Genomic DNA, 15,566 nt, shown 5'->3' with positions numbered 1-15,566 from the left:
TTGGAAGATTTTGTTTAACCAGTTCTTCCATGGACTGGACAATTGATGTGCTTTTGGATTCGCTTATTCAGGGAGAAGGAAGTGTTAGACACGTTTCTAAGCGACCGCCCTCAACATTGTCCTAAATTGTGGGACAAATCAGGCTCACCTACACTTCCTTTATGGTTATGTAAAACTATTTAAGGTGCAGAACCAGGAAGTGTGTGCTTCCCAGGATGGTTAGCAAGGCATCTGAGAAATGAACCTTTTGACCTTATGTGATTTGGGTCTGTAGGTTTTCCCGAGTATCAGTTGGTTTAGCACATTGTTAACATTATATGTAGAGGAATCAGAGTTAGAGAAAGTAGTGAATTGCAAATGGGAGGTTGTTTTTCATTGCCAAGAATGCTTGATCGTCTCTTTTTACATTAAGTCTGCATCAGAAAACTTGGGGTGGAGGCCTGTTATCCAGAAACGACTTGAATAGCAGAAGTGACCTTTGAGGTTGCGAGAATGGTGCTTCATGAGAGGCACCTCGAATGGTCGCGAATGAAAGGATACCACCATAAACTTGGGTCCAACCTGCGACCTGAGACAGACGGGGAAATGCTCAATTGAATTGCGCAATTTGAAATCAGGACAGATAGCGAGCGGATACCTGCTTTCCCTGGAACCAAGCACCGTATGGAACACTAGTGTTAAGACCCAGCTCTGTTGCCAACCTATCAACCAACCGACGACTACCCATCAATGGAATTACTGAATCCTGATCGCCACTGGCAACAGAAAATGAAATAAGAAAGAATAGGTGTTGCGTAGAGATCCATCTGATTTATGGTTTTGATAAGGTAATGTACATACACCTACCTGTAAATCAAGACCCGTATGCCGGCTTTAACAAGTGACCCAACAATGGAAATGGTAGGAATTTCCAGGTTGAGAAGCTCGTAGTCCAGGGCTCTGGTGTGATCAGTGATGTCAAATAAGAGTCAGAAACGAGAATGGTGTACACAATAATGTAATACAAGGTCAAAGCCCAGTTGAATTACTCGCTGCAGACAGCCAGTTGTGGACTCCGACAAGACGGGCGTGAAGAGCCTTTTTCACATCCTCTCGGTTCAGATATTTAACAGTTTCATCTTCAATGCAAACATCTATCCTCTCTCGGACATGCTGCCAAATTAAGTATCCTTAAACACCACAAATTTATTATTTAGAGAAGAAAAGAGTATTTAGTACCTGTGGGCTTAAATACTTGGACTGCGAGAGCACCGAAGGAATACAGACATCAAGAGTAACGTCATATTTGTCCACGAATTTACTGGTTTCTGTGTTGACTTGGGTCATCACCCTCAAACAAACCCCTGAGATGGAGTCTCTGTAGTACTCACTAACGTATCGGGAATAGTTACAAGCAGCAGTGAACAATGTGTAAGTGGAGTCTGATATCAATCCATGCGACCAAAAGAACTCCGCCCTTGAATTCAAGTCTGTGGCATACTCTAAAACCGGATTCCCTAGCTGCAATTATGACCCACCCCTACTTTACTTACCAACCACTTGCTTTTTCCTTTTCTTTTTTCACGCCACATAAACACAAAACTTACAGCAATTCCCTTCAGGTTAAATATCTTCTCCTTTCTGTCCAATTCAGTCATAAGCCTTGCCAGTTGAGGAATGTAATGACCTGGTACATTTAGGAAAAAGATTCAGTTTTTTTTTCATGGCTTCCATTTTGGGAAAGATTGGAAGAGGGAGAGGGAAGATGATAAAACAGAGAAATGCGTTTGCGTGTCTGAGTACCTGCATAACTCTCCCCTGTTAGAAATATAGCTCTATGCTTGTAATGAGGGAACTTGTTGAACCACCTTTGCAAGAATATGAGATTGTCTTTTGCTGAAGTTATCAACAGGGGAAGACATAAGTTTGAAACAAGAATAGAAGGCAAGAATGCAACATGATTTGTTTTCTTTTCTACCACTAACAGAACTCGAGCTGCTTGCGGCGGTCCCAAGTGCTTAAAGAGTAGAAAGATACTTACAACATAGGCACCTTCATCAGTAATTTCATAGCCAAATCAATATTTATCTTCCTTGAACAGAAGGTATGCAACAATACCTGTGGCCTCGTCGTCCATTGTCCCATGAGAAGCGCTATCATGAGCATAAGAGAACCCAACTCCTGCTGGTGTCTCTAAGTATAACATGTTTGCTACTGAAATTATTGAATTTGCACTTGCCTTTACTGATCAGCAGCTATATAACATCCAGAACTATGAAGAAAACGGTCTAATTGATAGAGAAACAGATACCTTGGTTCCAGCTGTAATCATTTTTCACTAAAACCTCCCCGTTTGGCCTAAAAGGTCCATTTTCTGAGAACGCCCCAACTCCCAGGGAAGAACAACCAGGCCCTGCAAGAAATTTAAAAAAAAAAAAAAAAAAAAAAAAAAAAAAAGAAAAAAAATCCTCCCTAACCGTTGAGACAAAGTTCCATGGACCCCGAATACTAGTAATATTGAAGAAGTTAAGTAAAGTAGTCAACCACACCTCCATTCAGCCAGAGAACCAAAGGCTTCGAAGAAGGGTCAGTTTCTGCCTCAACAAAGTAGTAAAACAGTGCTCTGTGCTTTTGGTCATCTACATGAATATAACCTGAAAACTGATGAAACCCCACTGGGGGCTGCCCTGGAAGGCTGATAATCTTGTCAGATTGAGCATAAGAGGGAACAATCTCCTTGCAAATGCAAAGATGAAGAATAAGAGCAGCCATTGTCATGGCCTTCCTTGTTGGAGAAAGCATGGTTTAGACAACGAGAGACAACAAAGAGAAGGACGTAGAGGAAGTGGTCTTTAAAATGTTGCTCAGCGGAGAAAAAGACATGGGGGAGGGCATGAATGGGGCACTAAATAAGCAGGCAATCTTATATTTAAAATCGCCATCATACTTGAGTCTTGTTACTGGGCAGGCCTGATATAGAATAGAATTAATTCATTTTGCAATTGGGTTGATGCCCAAGAGCATGATTTGGTAGGACACACTCAAAGCATAAAAGATTGTTTTTTGGAAAATGAAGAAACAAATAGAATACAAGGCTGCTTTATCAGAATTCAGAGCCCTGAAAGTACTGCTATGATGCTTCTCTATCTACTGTGGCCTTACAACAACAAAAAAGATGTATCCACAGCTTGAGTCTGTCATTCTTTTGTTATTATTATTCTTGTGGCGTACATTATAAAGTGGTTTTACACAGCTAACTCGGAGATCAGTTCTACAGTTATTTGTAAGACAAGTTTCAACACTTTCTATTTGATTTCAAGTATGGTATGATTTTCTGACAGAGTGTTGACAGAATTTCAGGGGCTACTTGTAGTTCTAAGAGGAGACGATTGGTTTTGCTTGTTCAAATAAGATAATCTTGTCTAGGAGCACCAAATCGTCCTTCAAATAAGATAATCTTGAAGGCTTCAAAGGGACCCTCAAACTAAATATTGTCATGATTAAATATTTGCACACAGGCGCAGATGCTTGAACCACATGTTCCCCATCATGCGTTGTCAAATCTTGATTTTAGTTTATGACTACTAATGGTAATGGGGCCTCTGCCACTTTCTCTCCCTCGCTGTGTTTCATATCATGCCTATTTGTAGCTTTAGTAGGTGAGGTACCGACTCTGCATTTGTTTTGCTCGATTAAGCATATGAGGCAGATCGACTCAAGGATTCAAATGAAACCATCTTCGATATGAATCAGCAAAACTGGAGGATCCAAGTGAAATCATATTCAGCGTGCTTTTTTTCATTTGAATTAGGGATTATATTGATGGAGACTTCCCAATGTGAAGGCCTTTGGAGCACTCTTGAAAAGGGGGTGGTGCTTGTGGGGTATCTCTGCTTTGCGTAAATTATGGAAGTATGCAAATAAGCCAACAACCAAAATACGAAGTGAGGGCAGGTATCATTTTCAAAACCATGCTTCCCATTATGCAACTCGCTTGACCCCCGAGAAAGAAACATTTCTTTATTTCACCATTTATTAACCCCTAAGATCCCATCATGTGAATTTTAGAAACGGCATACCTACAACCACTTTGTTGGAAGTGGTAGTGCCTTGTTAACTGTGGATTTAATTGAAAGCTGAATTCTTTTTGTGGACGACACCCACATTTGGGCAGCCCCTGCCTAGCAAAAGAAGTTCAAGAGGGTTAATAAAACTCAAATGATTGAAATGGGTTAATAAAACCCCTCTCCTTCCATTGGCTTTTTCCTTTTCCAGGGAGAAATGTCAACTACTTCACTTTCAGAAGAAATTTGATGCTTTCAAAAGCTTGAGTTACTAGTACTCTGGTTTCCACCGCTGCAATCCATGAAATAGATTGATCCAGCCCCTCAGTTTGGGAGCAGAAAGCAACACGACACCATGCTTCATATTGCATTAATTTCAAGCTAACAAGTTGAACTTGTACAGATTGAAAAATAAATCGAAAATGGTTTTTGTTCATAAATTCCACGAGTACAAGTACATTAATTTGCTTTAAAAAATCATTCAAGGAGAAAAAATAGCATCCTGCCTACTCAACCCAACTCTTATCATCTGCCTCTCCGAATAATACAACTTTAACTTACCAAAAGCTAGTCTTTGGTAGCTTAAGAGTTAAGATTGCTGCTTAACAACAAGGTCCTCAATCAAATCGGCAGCTTCTTGTACTGTCGTTATGTTCTGAGCGTTATCCTCTTCGATATTGATGCTAAATTCTTCCTCCAAGGTCATAATAATCTCCACCTGTGGCCATGCCAACATTATATTTGATTTTGTCAAATGGGGCAATGAACAGAACCGTAATTATTTATAATAAGGGAAACAGAAGTATGAAGAAGATTAGTGTGATGTTTTGTTTGGGGAAGGTTATGGAAAAGGCGTACTGTGTCGAGGGAGTCGGCACCAAGAGCTGAGAACTTGGATTCAGGGGTGAGCTCTGAGCTTTCAGGCAAAGCCAATTGTTTCCTCACAATTGAACACACCTTATCAACTGTTTCTGGTTTTGCCTGTCCATTCCATTTCATAAATTTACCAATTAACTTTCAAACTCAATTCACACAACAAACAAAAGGTAACAGCAAAGTGAGTTAATTAGCAAATGAAAATGCCGAACTTACCGCACAAGAGACACGCAGGTGGGATTGGGAGGTTCTGTGAGTGACAAGATGGAAACCATTACTCTTGAGCAATCCACCGGCCCCGGCGGAACTTCTTCTGAGAACCTGACACTGCCAGAAGCAGCAGCATACAATAATATCAATTTCACTTAGGGAACTGTACATAGAATGCAATAAATATGTAGTGGAGTGGGATGTCCAGAGAATACCTGGTTCTGGTTGGTCTTGGCAGCTTGGTTGAGAGGTATGCGGAATCTGAGGCAAGTAGATGAAAAGGAAGCCATTGCCATTAGAGAGGGTTTGATGGAATACGAGGGGAGACAGTATAATAAACTTCAAGACCAGAACAAAAGGAGTTGAGGGAAGGGATTGGATAAAGTAGTCTTGTTGGTTTGGAGCTCTTTGAACTGTGGAAAATGGAAATGAGGAACGAGTGGCGGACGTTGCCGCTCCCTCAATCCATTTTATCAAATCCTATCTACACACTGCCCCCAATCTGACACACTAACACACCTCAAACAAATTCTTCGATAATACATTCATCATAATATGATTGTCTTGATGTATATTAAAAAATCTGTACTTGTTTTTGATACTTTGATTATTTATTTTATTTTTAAAAATTATGAACATCTGAAGGACTAAAAGTATGATTAACAATTTTAGACTTTGTCTGCTCAGTCTATTATGTGACACTAGAATGCCTTGGACCCACAAATTTTTCAAATAGCCAAGCCTTTTTTTCTTTTCTTTTTTTGGTTGATATTGATACAAATCGAGCATTTTTAACTTAAAAGGAATCATGAAGAGACTGATTATGGCTAGTCTGAATTATGATCTATGAATGACATTTTTTCAGGCCTTCACTGCCTTGCCAGTGGCCACACGTCCTCCATAAATTAAATCCAGGTTTTAAGTTACGTGTGTTGGTTCGTGTTTGAGGGATGTCCAGATGCCTAACAGCCAATGCCTATAAAGAGCGCGCAAAACAGGGAAAGCCCTGAGAAATTCTCGATCTTTTTTCTTCTAAATAACAATTTCCGCTGCCATTGATTATATATAAGCTCATTCTGTGCGAACATAATCAAAATCACCGCACAGACTCCAATTTGGGGGCCGTTTTTATAGTAAGATCCATATTTATTGTGTCTTGGTGAGAGAGATCAGTGTAGGGAAGAAGAAGAAGAAGAAGAAGAAGAAGGGGGATAGGAATAATTAAGAGTTACCTGGAAGCAAGAAGGCAACTTTAATGGCTCTGTCGAAAGATGGGCAACGACAACCTCTGGTGCCAAGCTTTGTGTATTCTGCTAATTGGGGGATTTCCCAAACAGTGGTTAGGACGACGCCGGCATGGAGTTACGGCAGGAGCTTCCCAATTGAAGCTCCGAAAGAGAAGATAAAGATGTATTCACCGCCCTTCTACGCCGCTTGTACAGTAGGCGGCATTTTGAGTTGTGGACTCACCCACATGACTGTCACCCCCCTCGACCTCGTCAAGTGCAATATGCAGGTAAACTCTGAATATCGATGTTAAATATCCAAGTCTTCCTTCACACCTTTAAGGCAACGCCATTTTATGTCTACAAATGAGCAGTGTTAAACCAATAATAAAAATTAAAATAAACTACTAAGTATGCATAAAAGAAATGGATTAACATAGTAATATAAAAGAAATGAATAATTAAGACAATACAGAACACGAATACCTGTCCCACAACCCACAAAACAGTTAAGCTAGTTAAAATAGCTCTCTTTTGGCCACACCCCAAATTTTAGATCGACCCTGCAAAGTACAAGAACATCTCGTCTGGTTTTGGAATTCTGCTAAAGGAGCAGGGAGTGAGAGGGTTCTTCCGGGGTTGGGTGCCAACGTTGCTTGGTTACAGTGCTCAGGGGGCGTGCAAGTTTGGATTTTACGAGTTCTTCAAGAAGTACTATTCTGATATAGTTGGAGCAGAGAATGCAGCCAAGTACAAAACTTTCATATACCTTGCTGGCTCAGCATCTGCAGAAGTAATTGCCGATGTCGCTCTCTGCCCCATGGAGGCCGTCAAAGTTCGCGTCCAAACGCAACCTGGTTTTGCTCGGGGGTTGTCAGATGGACTCCCAAAGTTTGTCAAGTCTGAGGGTGTTCTTGGGTATGAAACTAATTATATAATGCAGATACACCATCAACATATACTTTTTTTTTTCCTCCTAATAACTTCAAAGTCTCTGGTTGTCTTCTTTTACAGGCTCTATAAAGGTCTGGTTCCTCTTTGGGGACGTCAGATTCCGTGTAAGTTGAAGCACCAAAATCCCACGTTTGAAGTTTTAACTATTGTATCTGCAAATAGGAAAAATGACATCGTTACTAAAAACAGAATAATGATTTACAAGATAAATTTGGGGTGGGTTTTGCAGATACCATGATGAAATTTGCTTCTTTCGAAACAATTGTTGAGATGCTGTACAAGTATGCCATCCCAAGGCCAAAAGAACAGTGTAGCAAATCTCTGCAGCTTGGAGTGAGCTTTGCCGGTGGATATGTGGCCGGCGTCCTCTGTGCCGTAGTCTCACACCCGGCTGATAATCTCGTCTCTTTTCTCAACAACGCAAAGGGCGCAACCGCCGGGGATGTGAGTATGGTGCCTAAAATGAGATGAACACGTTCATATAGATTTCTAATTCGGTACTTTGATTTTGCAGGCTGTGAGGCAGCTGGGCTTATGGGGTCTTTTCACTCGAGGCCTTCCGCTTCGGATTGTTATGATTGGAACTCTTACCGGGTCTCAATGGGGAATATATGACGCATTCAAAGTTTTCGTTGGACTGTACGCGTTTTTGGCTTGATCTTTCGAGCACTCCTCTCCGAGCTCTACAGTTGCATGTAACTAATATGACTCTACTTTATCTTGTAGGCCAACAACGGGTGGAGCTGCTCCTGCTCCTGCCGCTAACAAGTGAAGGCGTGGGACGGTTTGCGTCACCTAATTGCCAAAAAATGCGGATGCCTGTAACTCCAAAGACTTGGAAATCATTCTAATTATACTTAGGACCATAAAATTGAGGTTTTTGACGCGAAAGAATCACTTTTTGTAGGATTCGATTGCCGATTGCATCATTCCCTTTTCTTTCTGTATTACTAGATACCGGATTAAAGATTACAAAAATCTGAACTTCTACGAGATTCAATAGATGATCCAATGAACCTGACCTCAGGCCGCGTACAAAACATACTCAAAGCTCAAGTCAGATACCTGTAGTAAAGGAACCAAAAATCACCATTTACTAATTATCTTGAAAATTTATTCTCGAGTATGATTGAGATCAAGAGGGTAGACAGTATCAAATACAATCCTTGCAAAAAAATGCCGAAGTTCTGGTAGGTCCCCGAGAGCCAGACACTCGTAATTAACCTTTCCTCTCTTCGGAACAAATACTCTCTCTGCACCCTCAACAACGCACTCAAAAATTTTGCGTACCTTCAAGTACACCACCAATGGGATAAAAACCTGCAATATGTGAACTTTTTAGCATATGATTCCACAGGCAATATATGTCGTAGGAAAAAAAAACTTGGATCCTATAATTTATATTCCAGGAGAAAGAGTAGGGTAGATTATAAGCTTGATATTCTCTAGAACCTAAAATTATAATTGACTTTGAATGTATAGAAAATTGGCAACAACCTTTTTTATTTTGAAAAGTACGAGAGATTAAAATGAAGAAAAATTACTAGATCCGAGGCTGGTGCTTGGGGATACATTTCCAAGACTAGAGACACAGAATGCTCGTCGGTCATCTTATGAAGTGCGTTCTTAATAGACGTAGTAAGATCCATAACCTCATCAATCAAAGTTTGGACCTCCAGATTCTCAGGTTCTAACAATTCGTGAAAGTTTACATTATGTGCTCTACTGATGCTCTTAGCAATGCTAATTGCTTCCATCATATTGCCCCCATTGTGGACTGCAAGACTAAATGCTGCAACCACTAAAGGACTCCTAGGCTGGTCAGACAGGGCAACATGGAAGGCTAATACTGCAACCCTGTAGGAGAAAACAGTGTTTGAGACTGCTTCACTGCAAAAGAGAGAACAAAGTTCGGAAAACAAGTACTATCACTGCTCATAAACGAAATATTAATTAACAAGTTTGAATCATGGTTCACCGAACAATTTACAGGATCAGACCAACAGCAGGTTTCAGCTTTAAGCCATAAACTAAACAACAGTCATCTTTTTCTAAGAAAAATAAAAAAACCGTGGTTTCATTGAGAAATATTATCAAATACGAAAACACATACCAAAATGAAAATAATAATAATAATTTTTCTAAAAAAAAAAAAAAAAAAAAAAAAAAATCTTACCATATACTACTGTGACAAGGTCTATTAGGTGCCAGAAGTTTATCCATGCTGGAAAATAGGGACTGCATACTAACAATGTTAGTTAATAATAAGTAATTTCCATGGACCAATTGTGTCATCAATTCATAATCAGGTAGGAAAATCATCAATTTGGCATAATCGATGTCCTATCCTTACTTTTCAAAAGCTTTACTCCATGCATGATTCAGCATACATCACCAAGGGATTTATACTTTGTATACTCCAGAATAATTTCAAAGGACAAGGAAAAATATACCGAAAGCATTCAAGATAACTAACTCTTGAGCTATTTAGGACTTGGGGAAGTGGGGACTGGGGAGGGCGAACGAAAGAAAGTAAAGGAAACTAAGTAATTCAAAAGCTTTAAATCTACCAGAAACATTTTTTTTCAAAGCACACAACGTACAACTAACCATTAGAAGAACAAACCATGAATTATTTTTCCTTCCACATTTCGGATAACAAAGTTGTGGAAAACCACCCACACTGCATACATTATATTGATCTTCTACTATACTATATAATACACAAAATATAAATATATATATATATATATATATATATATATATATATATATTACATGCAACTTTTCATGAGATTAGCAAACTAAGTCTTATGCAGTACCAAGTGAAAAATAAGTTCGGTCTTCCACGTACATTAGGAAAAACTTGAAAGAAAATAAATTCTGATAAGCACCCAAAAGACAGTAATAGTAAGAATAGGAAAGAGACAATTACCAAAAGCATATTTGATCCCTTGTCGGACCTCCGAAAACCATATTGGATGAAATATGCTGCCTACAATATCAAACTGTCTCACTTATTTGCAACCCATAACTGGGGAAAAAGTCAAGCGTCAATTCACCTGAATTGGAAGAAGTATTTCTAGAAGTCCATATTTCCATAACAACCTCAACGAAGCTTCAGCAGAACCATAAGACAACAAATAGTTCATTTCCATCTGAAGCCTTGCCTGATATTTTAAGGAAAGAAAATCAATTAGAATTCTTGTTCAAGAATATTAAAAGCCAAAGAAACATTAGGAAGGAAATATCATGTTAATCTAAAAACCTTATTGAGGGTAGACACCAGGCAGGATAATTTTTTAATAGAACCAGCAGTATCCTTTGCAAAATTGAACCGTAAACGAGCTGCAACTCTGATTGCTCGAAGGATTCGTGCTGCCAAACTAGATGGAGTTAGTAGTATTGCTTTCTGGGTAAATATGTGCTGCTTAAGCTCACTTATGTTTCTCAACAATACATTCAGCTCAATGCTCTAGTCAACATACGATAAGGGAGTTCTGCAAATGAAAACTCACCACAATCCTCTTGAAAGGAAGTGCAGGCAGGAACCACTGTTCGTATCTATGCTCCCAGAAGGTCGTACAAAAGAAGTTGACAATATCATCTAGTGTGGCTTTCAGTATTTATTTAAGTAATAACTTGAGAGAAATGTGTGCATACTTTAGCTTGTTTTATATCCTCCATTCCTTCCAAGTAGTCGTATACTGCACTGTTGTATGGATCATACATCAGCCTGAAAGAAGTTGACTATTAGTTGAGAACCGAAGGGTGAAAGAGACCGTTTTTTTTTTCTTTTGCATGTGTTTGGAGGGGGGCCCAAGAATTATAAATTTTCATTTACCAGAAAACCAACTATTTAAAAAATATTACAATTGTATAATAGAGATAGGAACATGGATTCTCAAGATGCAGGATCTCGTAAACCACCCGTTAATGGTAAAGTCACGTTGCAGGCAATTCTTCCATCGGACATAATCTTCCTCTTCACAGTTCATTGGCTTTTCAATAGCAGAGTTCAAGTGTCTGTCAAATGGCCTACTGGATGTGCTAAAACTTGACACCTAATATTTTAAAGAAAGTAAAAGCTCGTTATTAAAATACGAAATCATAAAATATCAAATTGATGTAATATCTACCAGAAACAACTACATATGGTCAAAGGTAGCAATCATTTATTGATAGGAAGAGAAACGAACCTCTACAATGCTACCATCAATGTGCACATGGCATATAGGAAACTTCCTCCCAACTATTTCACACCATGAAAATGTTCTTGAAACCTTTAAATGGTACGATATAATATATGTTAAAATTGAGGGGCCGAGCCTTAAATTATATATATAAAGTACTTATAACTAAAATTGAGGAAACAGGCAAAACTGAGGCTTCACAGTGTCGGTAGTCCCTGTTGAACCTGAAATTTGCAATGTATATTCATCGAGCTTTTGACCCCCAAAAAAGTTTCCAATATATTCAGGCCTTTTGCCACGGAGATTTATGTAATTTACATTATAATCTTGGCCAAACATAAAGGACATATTCAGTATCCAATTTCCAGTAATCTGCCTCGTCATATTCTACAAAACACACTTGACCATTCCGGCATAAAGAATTGAAATGAGAAGTGTCTCGTAAGGATAGATGGTAGAAATTTCAACTCGCAATCTGATTTCCAATAGTATTCTTTTTTAATCTAACGGGTTTCCTTTCTATTCTTCTTTAATCATAAAAAAAATATATATATGAGAAAACTAATTTATCATGTGTATGTGTCTCTTCTCACAACTCGATGTATTTATGATAGATAATAAAGTTTCCTCGGTAGCGATATAAGTAATACAAAATATTTTGAAGGAGATGGTTGGAGACAAACCTCCTTAAGCTCAGCTGAAGTTATTATGTCAAAATCCTTTGGCGTTCTGTTCAAGATAAGATCGCGAACACAACCTCCTACAAGGTAAACTTCGTAACCTAGAACGTGAAACAATAATCACAGGATTAATTACAAAAGTTACAAAATACTAGAAGTGCATGAAGAAGGTGATAAAGGCTAAGATTTTGAAGATGACACTAAATGTTTATTGAGTATTTGATGTGAGAGGAGACGTTTGTAAATGAAGGAGACAACGTAGGGTAACCTTTTTTCTTGAGCCCGTTCAGAACTTGTCTGGTAGGTTTGGGAATCATGAAAATATCAATCCCAAGCTCCTTGGAAGAAAACGTCTTCCACTTCCGCAGCTTAGAATCATTATCATCGAATTCTTCAGCAAAATAACAGTTTTTGTTTTGTTTTTTTTTGTTTTTTTTTTTTTTTTGTCAAAAAAAAAAACAAAGAATGAAACAGAGGCCTAGTTTCGTATTATCAGAAACAAGAAGAAGCTAGTTATGAAACTTAAAAGTAGTTAGAAAGTAGGAGGAAAAACCCTTGAAATTGCCTTGGGGGAGGCGGAGAATTGGTGTGGCCGTTGAAGAAGGTATCTGTTTGAGGAGCTGCTGCCTCCCCCACTGCAATGGAAGTGGGACGAAGCTGAAGTAAATAAGGTGAATGAATCAGGTGAAAGAGGGAAGGGAAGAGAAAGCAAAGGAAATGGCAATAGGAGCAGAATTACCTTGCGGAGGAAACGGAAGAGTGGTGTCCGTCGAGGGAGATAAGGTCTGCAAGACATCATGCCAAGTAATCCCGATATGCCCATCTCCAAATAGGATTGGAGGAAGTGGAGGAAGTGGAGGAAGTTAAAATTAAACCCGCGCGAAGTGAGAAGCGTTGGTTATAGCCGAAAGGAGAGGGAAATTCGAGACATGGGCCTGGGCCTGGGCCTGGGCCGCATTCTTTTCTAGGCTCTACCTAAATTGGGCCGACTAACTAGGGGGCTAAATTAATAAATAAGTAAATAAAAATGGGTAGATTTGCAAAAGTGAAAGTGTGGAGATGGGGGTGAGAGAGAAATAAAAAAGAAGATGGAGGAGTGAAATGTAAATAAAAGAAAGAAAATAGAGTAAGGAAAGATTATGCATGATTGAAGAGCGTAGGTGTATGTGAACGTAATTGGAAGTGGGGCTTCGGTTGGCGTTTAGGCTTTATTTATATAAACCAAGGTGCGGTGTGAGGGTTGTCCATATTGGATACCATTGTGAGTTGTTGTTGTGGGAGCTTACATGTTATTATGAACAACTCCCAATTCCTCCCCTCTCCCGACTCCTTTGCGCTCTCAAAAATGAACCCATGTAGCTGGGAGTTGGAAGAAGCGCCACAAATCCCCCACTTTCACCACCTTCTTCCACCTCAAATCCAATCTTCCTCGGTTCAGCAAACTGCCCACCACCACCACCTCCCGCCTCGCATATTACCCACCGCCACCAACCCATTGCCTTCTTCCCACTCTCTCTCTCCGTCCGTATGTACTCTCCCTCTCACTTGTGTGTTTATGGTATGCATTATATATTAAGTGCTTCTAATTTAACCTCTGCTTATTCCCATTACCAGAAGGAGGACCCAAATGAAAGAGGGGGCGACGGCAAGAGGAGAGGCTACAAGCGTGCAAAAGCAGGAGGAGGCCGCAAGAAGCTCAAAACCCAAGACCACCCTCAAGTTCCTCCACCACCAGGGTACATCCACGTAAGAGCCAGGAGGGGTCAGGCCACAGACCGCCACAGCCTTGCAGAAAGGGTAATCGTCATATATATCCAAATTACCTCAATTCCTCTCTTTTAACTCTTAATTAATTACTAATTGGAGTTCCAGGTGAGAAGACAGAAAATCAGCCAAAGGATGAAGGTTCTGCAGACGCTTGTTCCAGGCTGCCACAAGGTTCGTCCGCCTACTTTTATTACCTCTTGCTTTCTTCTACCCAATCACTCTCCTTCATCAAACCATATATATAAATATATATGCCACCATAGGTAACTGGGAAGGCCCTTATGCTGGACGAAATTATTAACTATGTTCAGTCCCTGCAAAGTCAAATTGAGGTACATATATCAAAAATTAAACAAACCCAATTAGCATCATGAATGGGCGCTAATTCATGCATTTTTCTTCACAACTCATTAAATACTTTGCAGCTTCTGTCCATGGAGCTTGCTTCTGTTCACCCCATCCGCTATGACTTTGGAATGGATAATCCAGAGGTATTCATCGGTACGCCAGTCACACAGGTATTGAACGGGAGTGGCATGGTGTCACGTTCAGAGCAGGCAGAATTGGCATATAATATGGCGTCATGCAACACATTTCAGGCCACAGGCGGTGGCGGTGGCGGTGGTGACAGCCCAATCTTAACGGCTGAAAACGGCAGCTTTATCCCAGTGGACATGAATCCATCTCAACTTTTCCTGGATTATGGGAATGCTTCTCTGCAACATCTGTCATGATTTTCTAATTTACTCACAAAACAGAAAGTGAAAGAGATGATAATTAAATTTGAGTGGAGATGAGTGGGTGGTTCTATGTTAACAGAACTCATCTTCATACTGGATACATCACATTACTTATTGTGAATATGTGTAAGTCTTATCCTTGGGTTGGAAGCCAAATTTTTTGGCGCAGGGAAAAGTGTGTATTGTGGGACTACCTTTTATCTGTAATCAATCATATGGGTGGTTTTAAGCAACAATTTCTCCTCTACTTTCTTGTCTTAATTGCCTCTACTTTCTTGTCTTAATTGCCTCTACTCGTGTCCTGATGATATAATAATGGCAAGGGATGGATATAATCTGTAGTGTCTGATGAATTAACCGCGGACATACAAGGTCAATAATTATGAAATTGAAAGAGATAGAGGATTAATTATGATATCAAAAACTGGGATGCAGCATCAGCTAACAGATAGATACATGCGGACCAATGCAAAAGGATGAATTAAAAAAGGACCGCAGAATTTGATTGCGTTTGTTGGGTATGAATTGAAAGATTGTAGTCGTGTCAGGTCGTAAATAAAGATGGCATCTTTTGGATGTTTAGAAACTGTAGATGAAATGACAGAGGTAGCATCTTGTGCTGTGGGCTGCAGAATGCACTGTTGGGTGTGGCCTCCGGGTTGCGATGTGATGAAAAGAAAAGCTCCCCAGGTCTGGACTTAAGCAGAGCCCCGCCACAGTCCTCCAACTTCCGAGTGGCAGATGAATGGGCGTGCGCGACATGGGTTAGCCCACCATGTCAGGAGGGTAGGAAGATGAGACAATTTGGCCGAGTAAATGGAATGTAAGGTAATAGTGAGTAACTCCCACGTGTCCTCCAACCATGCATCCAACTTCC

At 39.8% G+C, this 15,566-nt stretch overlaps 4 protein-coding genes and 1 pseudogene across 7 annotated transcripts; 2 read left to right on the top strand and 3 right to left on the bottom strand.

Moving 5' to 3' along the window:
* Positions 1–347: 347 nt before the first annotated feature.
* Positions 348–2,847, bottom strand: LOC111780414 (serine carboxypeptidase-like 45; annotated as a pseudogene). The gene is made up of 10 exons (XR_015413601.1): positions 2,529–2,847; positions 2,291–2,392; positions 2,098–2,193; positions 1,783–1,875; positions 1,587–1,666; positions 1,219–1,500; positions 1,029–1,152; positions 847–939; positions 638–755; positions 348–568 (listed from the first exon to the last, which is right to left on the bottom strand). The product of XR_015413601.1 is annotated as a serine carboxypeptidase-like 45 (transcript).
* Positions 2,848–4,447: 1,600 nt separating this feature from the next.
* On the bottom strand, positions 4,448–5,661 carry LOC111780420 (acyl carrier protein 4, chloroplastic-like). The gene is made up of 4 exons (XM_023660814.2): positions 5,345–5,661; positions 5,136–5,246; positions 4,902–5,024; positions 4,448–4,761 (listed from the first exon to the last, which is right to left on the bottom strand). Exons 1-4 carry the CDS (start codon positions 5,423–5,425, stop codon positions 4,633–4,635), a joined length of 444 nt encoding a protein of 147 aa, XP_023516582.2. The 5' UTR covers positions 5,426–5,661; the 3' UTR covers positions 4,448–4,632.
* A 547-nt stretch (positions 5,662–6,208) lies between these two features.
* Positions 6,209–8,302, top strand: LOC111780415 (mitochondrial phosphate carrier protein 3, mitochondrial-like). The gene is made up of 6 exons (XM_023660807.2): positions 6,209–6,645; positions 6,912–7,273; positions 7,370–7,413; positions 7,539–7,753; positions 7,824–7,948; positions 8,036–8,302. The coding sequence occupies exons 1-6, from the start codon at positions 6,385–6,387 to the stop codon at positions 8,079–8,081; spliced, it is 1,053 nt and encodes a 350-aa protein (XP_023516575.1). The 5' UTR covers positions 6,209–6,384; the 3' UTR covers positions 8,082–8,302.
* A 78-nt stretch (positions 8,303–8,380) lies between these two features.
* LOC111780413 (uncharacterized) lies at positions 8,381–13,371 on the bottom strand. 3 transcript variants are annotated; one of them, XM_023660799.2, is made up of 14 exons: positions 12,922–13,371; positions 12,736–12,817; positions 12,451–12,573; positions 12,186–12,283; positions 11,509–11,592; positions 11,183–11,373; positions 10,973–11,045; positions 10,828–10,873; positions 10,578–10,687; positions 10,372–10,479; positions 10,245–10,304; positions 9,486–9,547; positions 8,854–9,199; positions 8,381–8,629 (listed from the first exon to the last, which is right to left on the bottom strand). In XM_023660799.2, exons 1-14 carry the CDS (start codon positions 13,003–13,005, stop codon positions 8,423–8,425), a joined length of 1,674 nt encoding a protein of 557 aa, XP_023516567.1. In that variant the 5' UTR covers positions 13,006–13,371; the 3' UTR covers positions 8,381–8,422. The 3 variants fall into 3 exon arrangements, with proteins under 3 accessions (XP_023516567.1, XP_023516569.1, XP_023516570.1); XM_023660801.2 differs by having other exon boundaries at positions 11,240–11,373; XM_023660802.2 differs by having other exon boundaries at positions 8,854–9,166; positions 11,240–11,373.
* A 7-nt stretch (positions 13,372–13,378) lies between these two features.
* LOC111780416 (transcription factor BC1) lies at positions 13,379–14,936 on the top strand. The gene is made up of 5 exons (XM_023660808.2): positions 13,379–13,707; positions 13,797–13,979; positions 14,055–14,120; positions 14,213–14,281; positions 14,375–14,936. Exons 1-5 carry the CDS (start codon positions 13,477–13,479, stop codon positions 14,681–14,683), a joined length of 858 nt encoding a protein of 285 aa, XP_023516576.1. The 5' UTR covers positions 13,379–13,476; the 3' UTR covers positions 14,684–14,936.
* The last annotated feature ends 630 nt before the right edge of the window (positions 14,937–15,566 follow it).

Source organism: Cucurbita pepo, chromosome 18 (assembly GCF_057944985.1).
Source record: "Cucurbita pepo subsp. pepo isolate OVF chromosome 18, ASM5794498v1, whole genome shotgun sequence".
NCBI lineage: Eukaryota > Viridiplantae > Streptophyta > Magnoliopsida > Cucurbitales > Cucurbitaceae > Cucurbita > Cucurbita pepo.
This window is presented reverse-complemented; position numbering and strand designations above follow the sequence as displayed.

What these genes read in the sequence shown, in the direction of transcription:
- LOC111780420 (XM_023660814.2), bottom strand. Translation starts at nt 5,425, where the DNA reads ATGGCAATGGCTTCCTTTTCATCTACTTGCCTCAGATTCCGCATACCT. An exon ending in CCAAGACCAACCAGAACCAG is followed by an intron (nt 5,247 to 5,344) that starts GTATTCTCTGGA and finishes TGCTTCTGGCAG; the next exon opens with TGTCAGGTTCTCAGAAGAAG. An exon ending in ACCTGCGTGTCTCTTGTGCG is followed by an intron (nt 5,025 to 5,135) that starts GTAAGTTCGGCA and finishes TGGAATGGACAG; the next exon opens with GCAAAACCAGAAACAGTTGA.
- LOC111780415 (XM_023660807.2), top strand. Translation starts at nt 6,385, where the DNA reads ATGGCTCTGTCGAAAGATGGGCAACGACAACCTCTGGTGCCAAGCTTT. An exon ending in TTGGGGACGTCAGATTCCGT is followed by an intron (nt 7,414 to 7,538) that starts GTAAGTTGAAGC and finishes TGGGTTTTGCAG; the next exon opens with ATACCATGATGAAATTTGCT. An exon ending in AGGGCGCAACCGCCGGGGAT is followed by an intron (nt 7,754 to 7,823) that starts GTGAGTATGGTG and finishes TTGATTTTGCAG; the next exon opens with GCTGTGAGGCAGCTGGGCTT.
- LOC111780413 (XM_023660799.2), bottom strand. Translation starts at nt 13,005, where the DNA reads ATGGGCATATCGGGATTACTTGGCATGATGTCTTGCAGACCTTATCTC. An exon ending in CCCCCAAGGCAATTTCAAGG is followed by an intron (nt 12,574 to 12,735) that starts GTTTTTCCTCCT and finishes ATTTTGCTGAAG; the next exon opens with AATTCGATGATAATGATTCT. An exon ending in TTCCTTTCAAGAGGATTGTG is followed by an intron (nt 10,688 to 10,827) that starts GTGAGTTTTCAT and finishes CTAGTTTGGCAG; the next exon opens with CACGAATCCTTCGAGCAATC.
- LOC111780416 (XM_023660808.2), top strand. Translation starts at nt 13,477, where the DNA reads ATGAACAACTCCCAATTCCTCCCCTCTCCCGACTCCTTTGCGCTCTCA. An exon ending in TTGTTCCAGGCTGCCACAAG is followed by an intron (nt 14,121 to 14,212) that starts GTTCGTCCGCCT and finishes ATGCCACCATAG; the next exon opens with GTAACTGGGAAGGCCCTTAT. An exon ending in CCCTGCAAAGTCAAATTGAG is followed by an intron (nt 14,282 to 14,374) that starts GTACATATATCA and finishes AATACTTTGCAG; the next exon opens with CTTCTGTCCATGGAGCTTGC.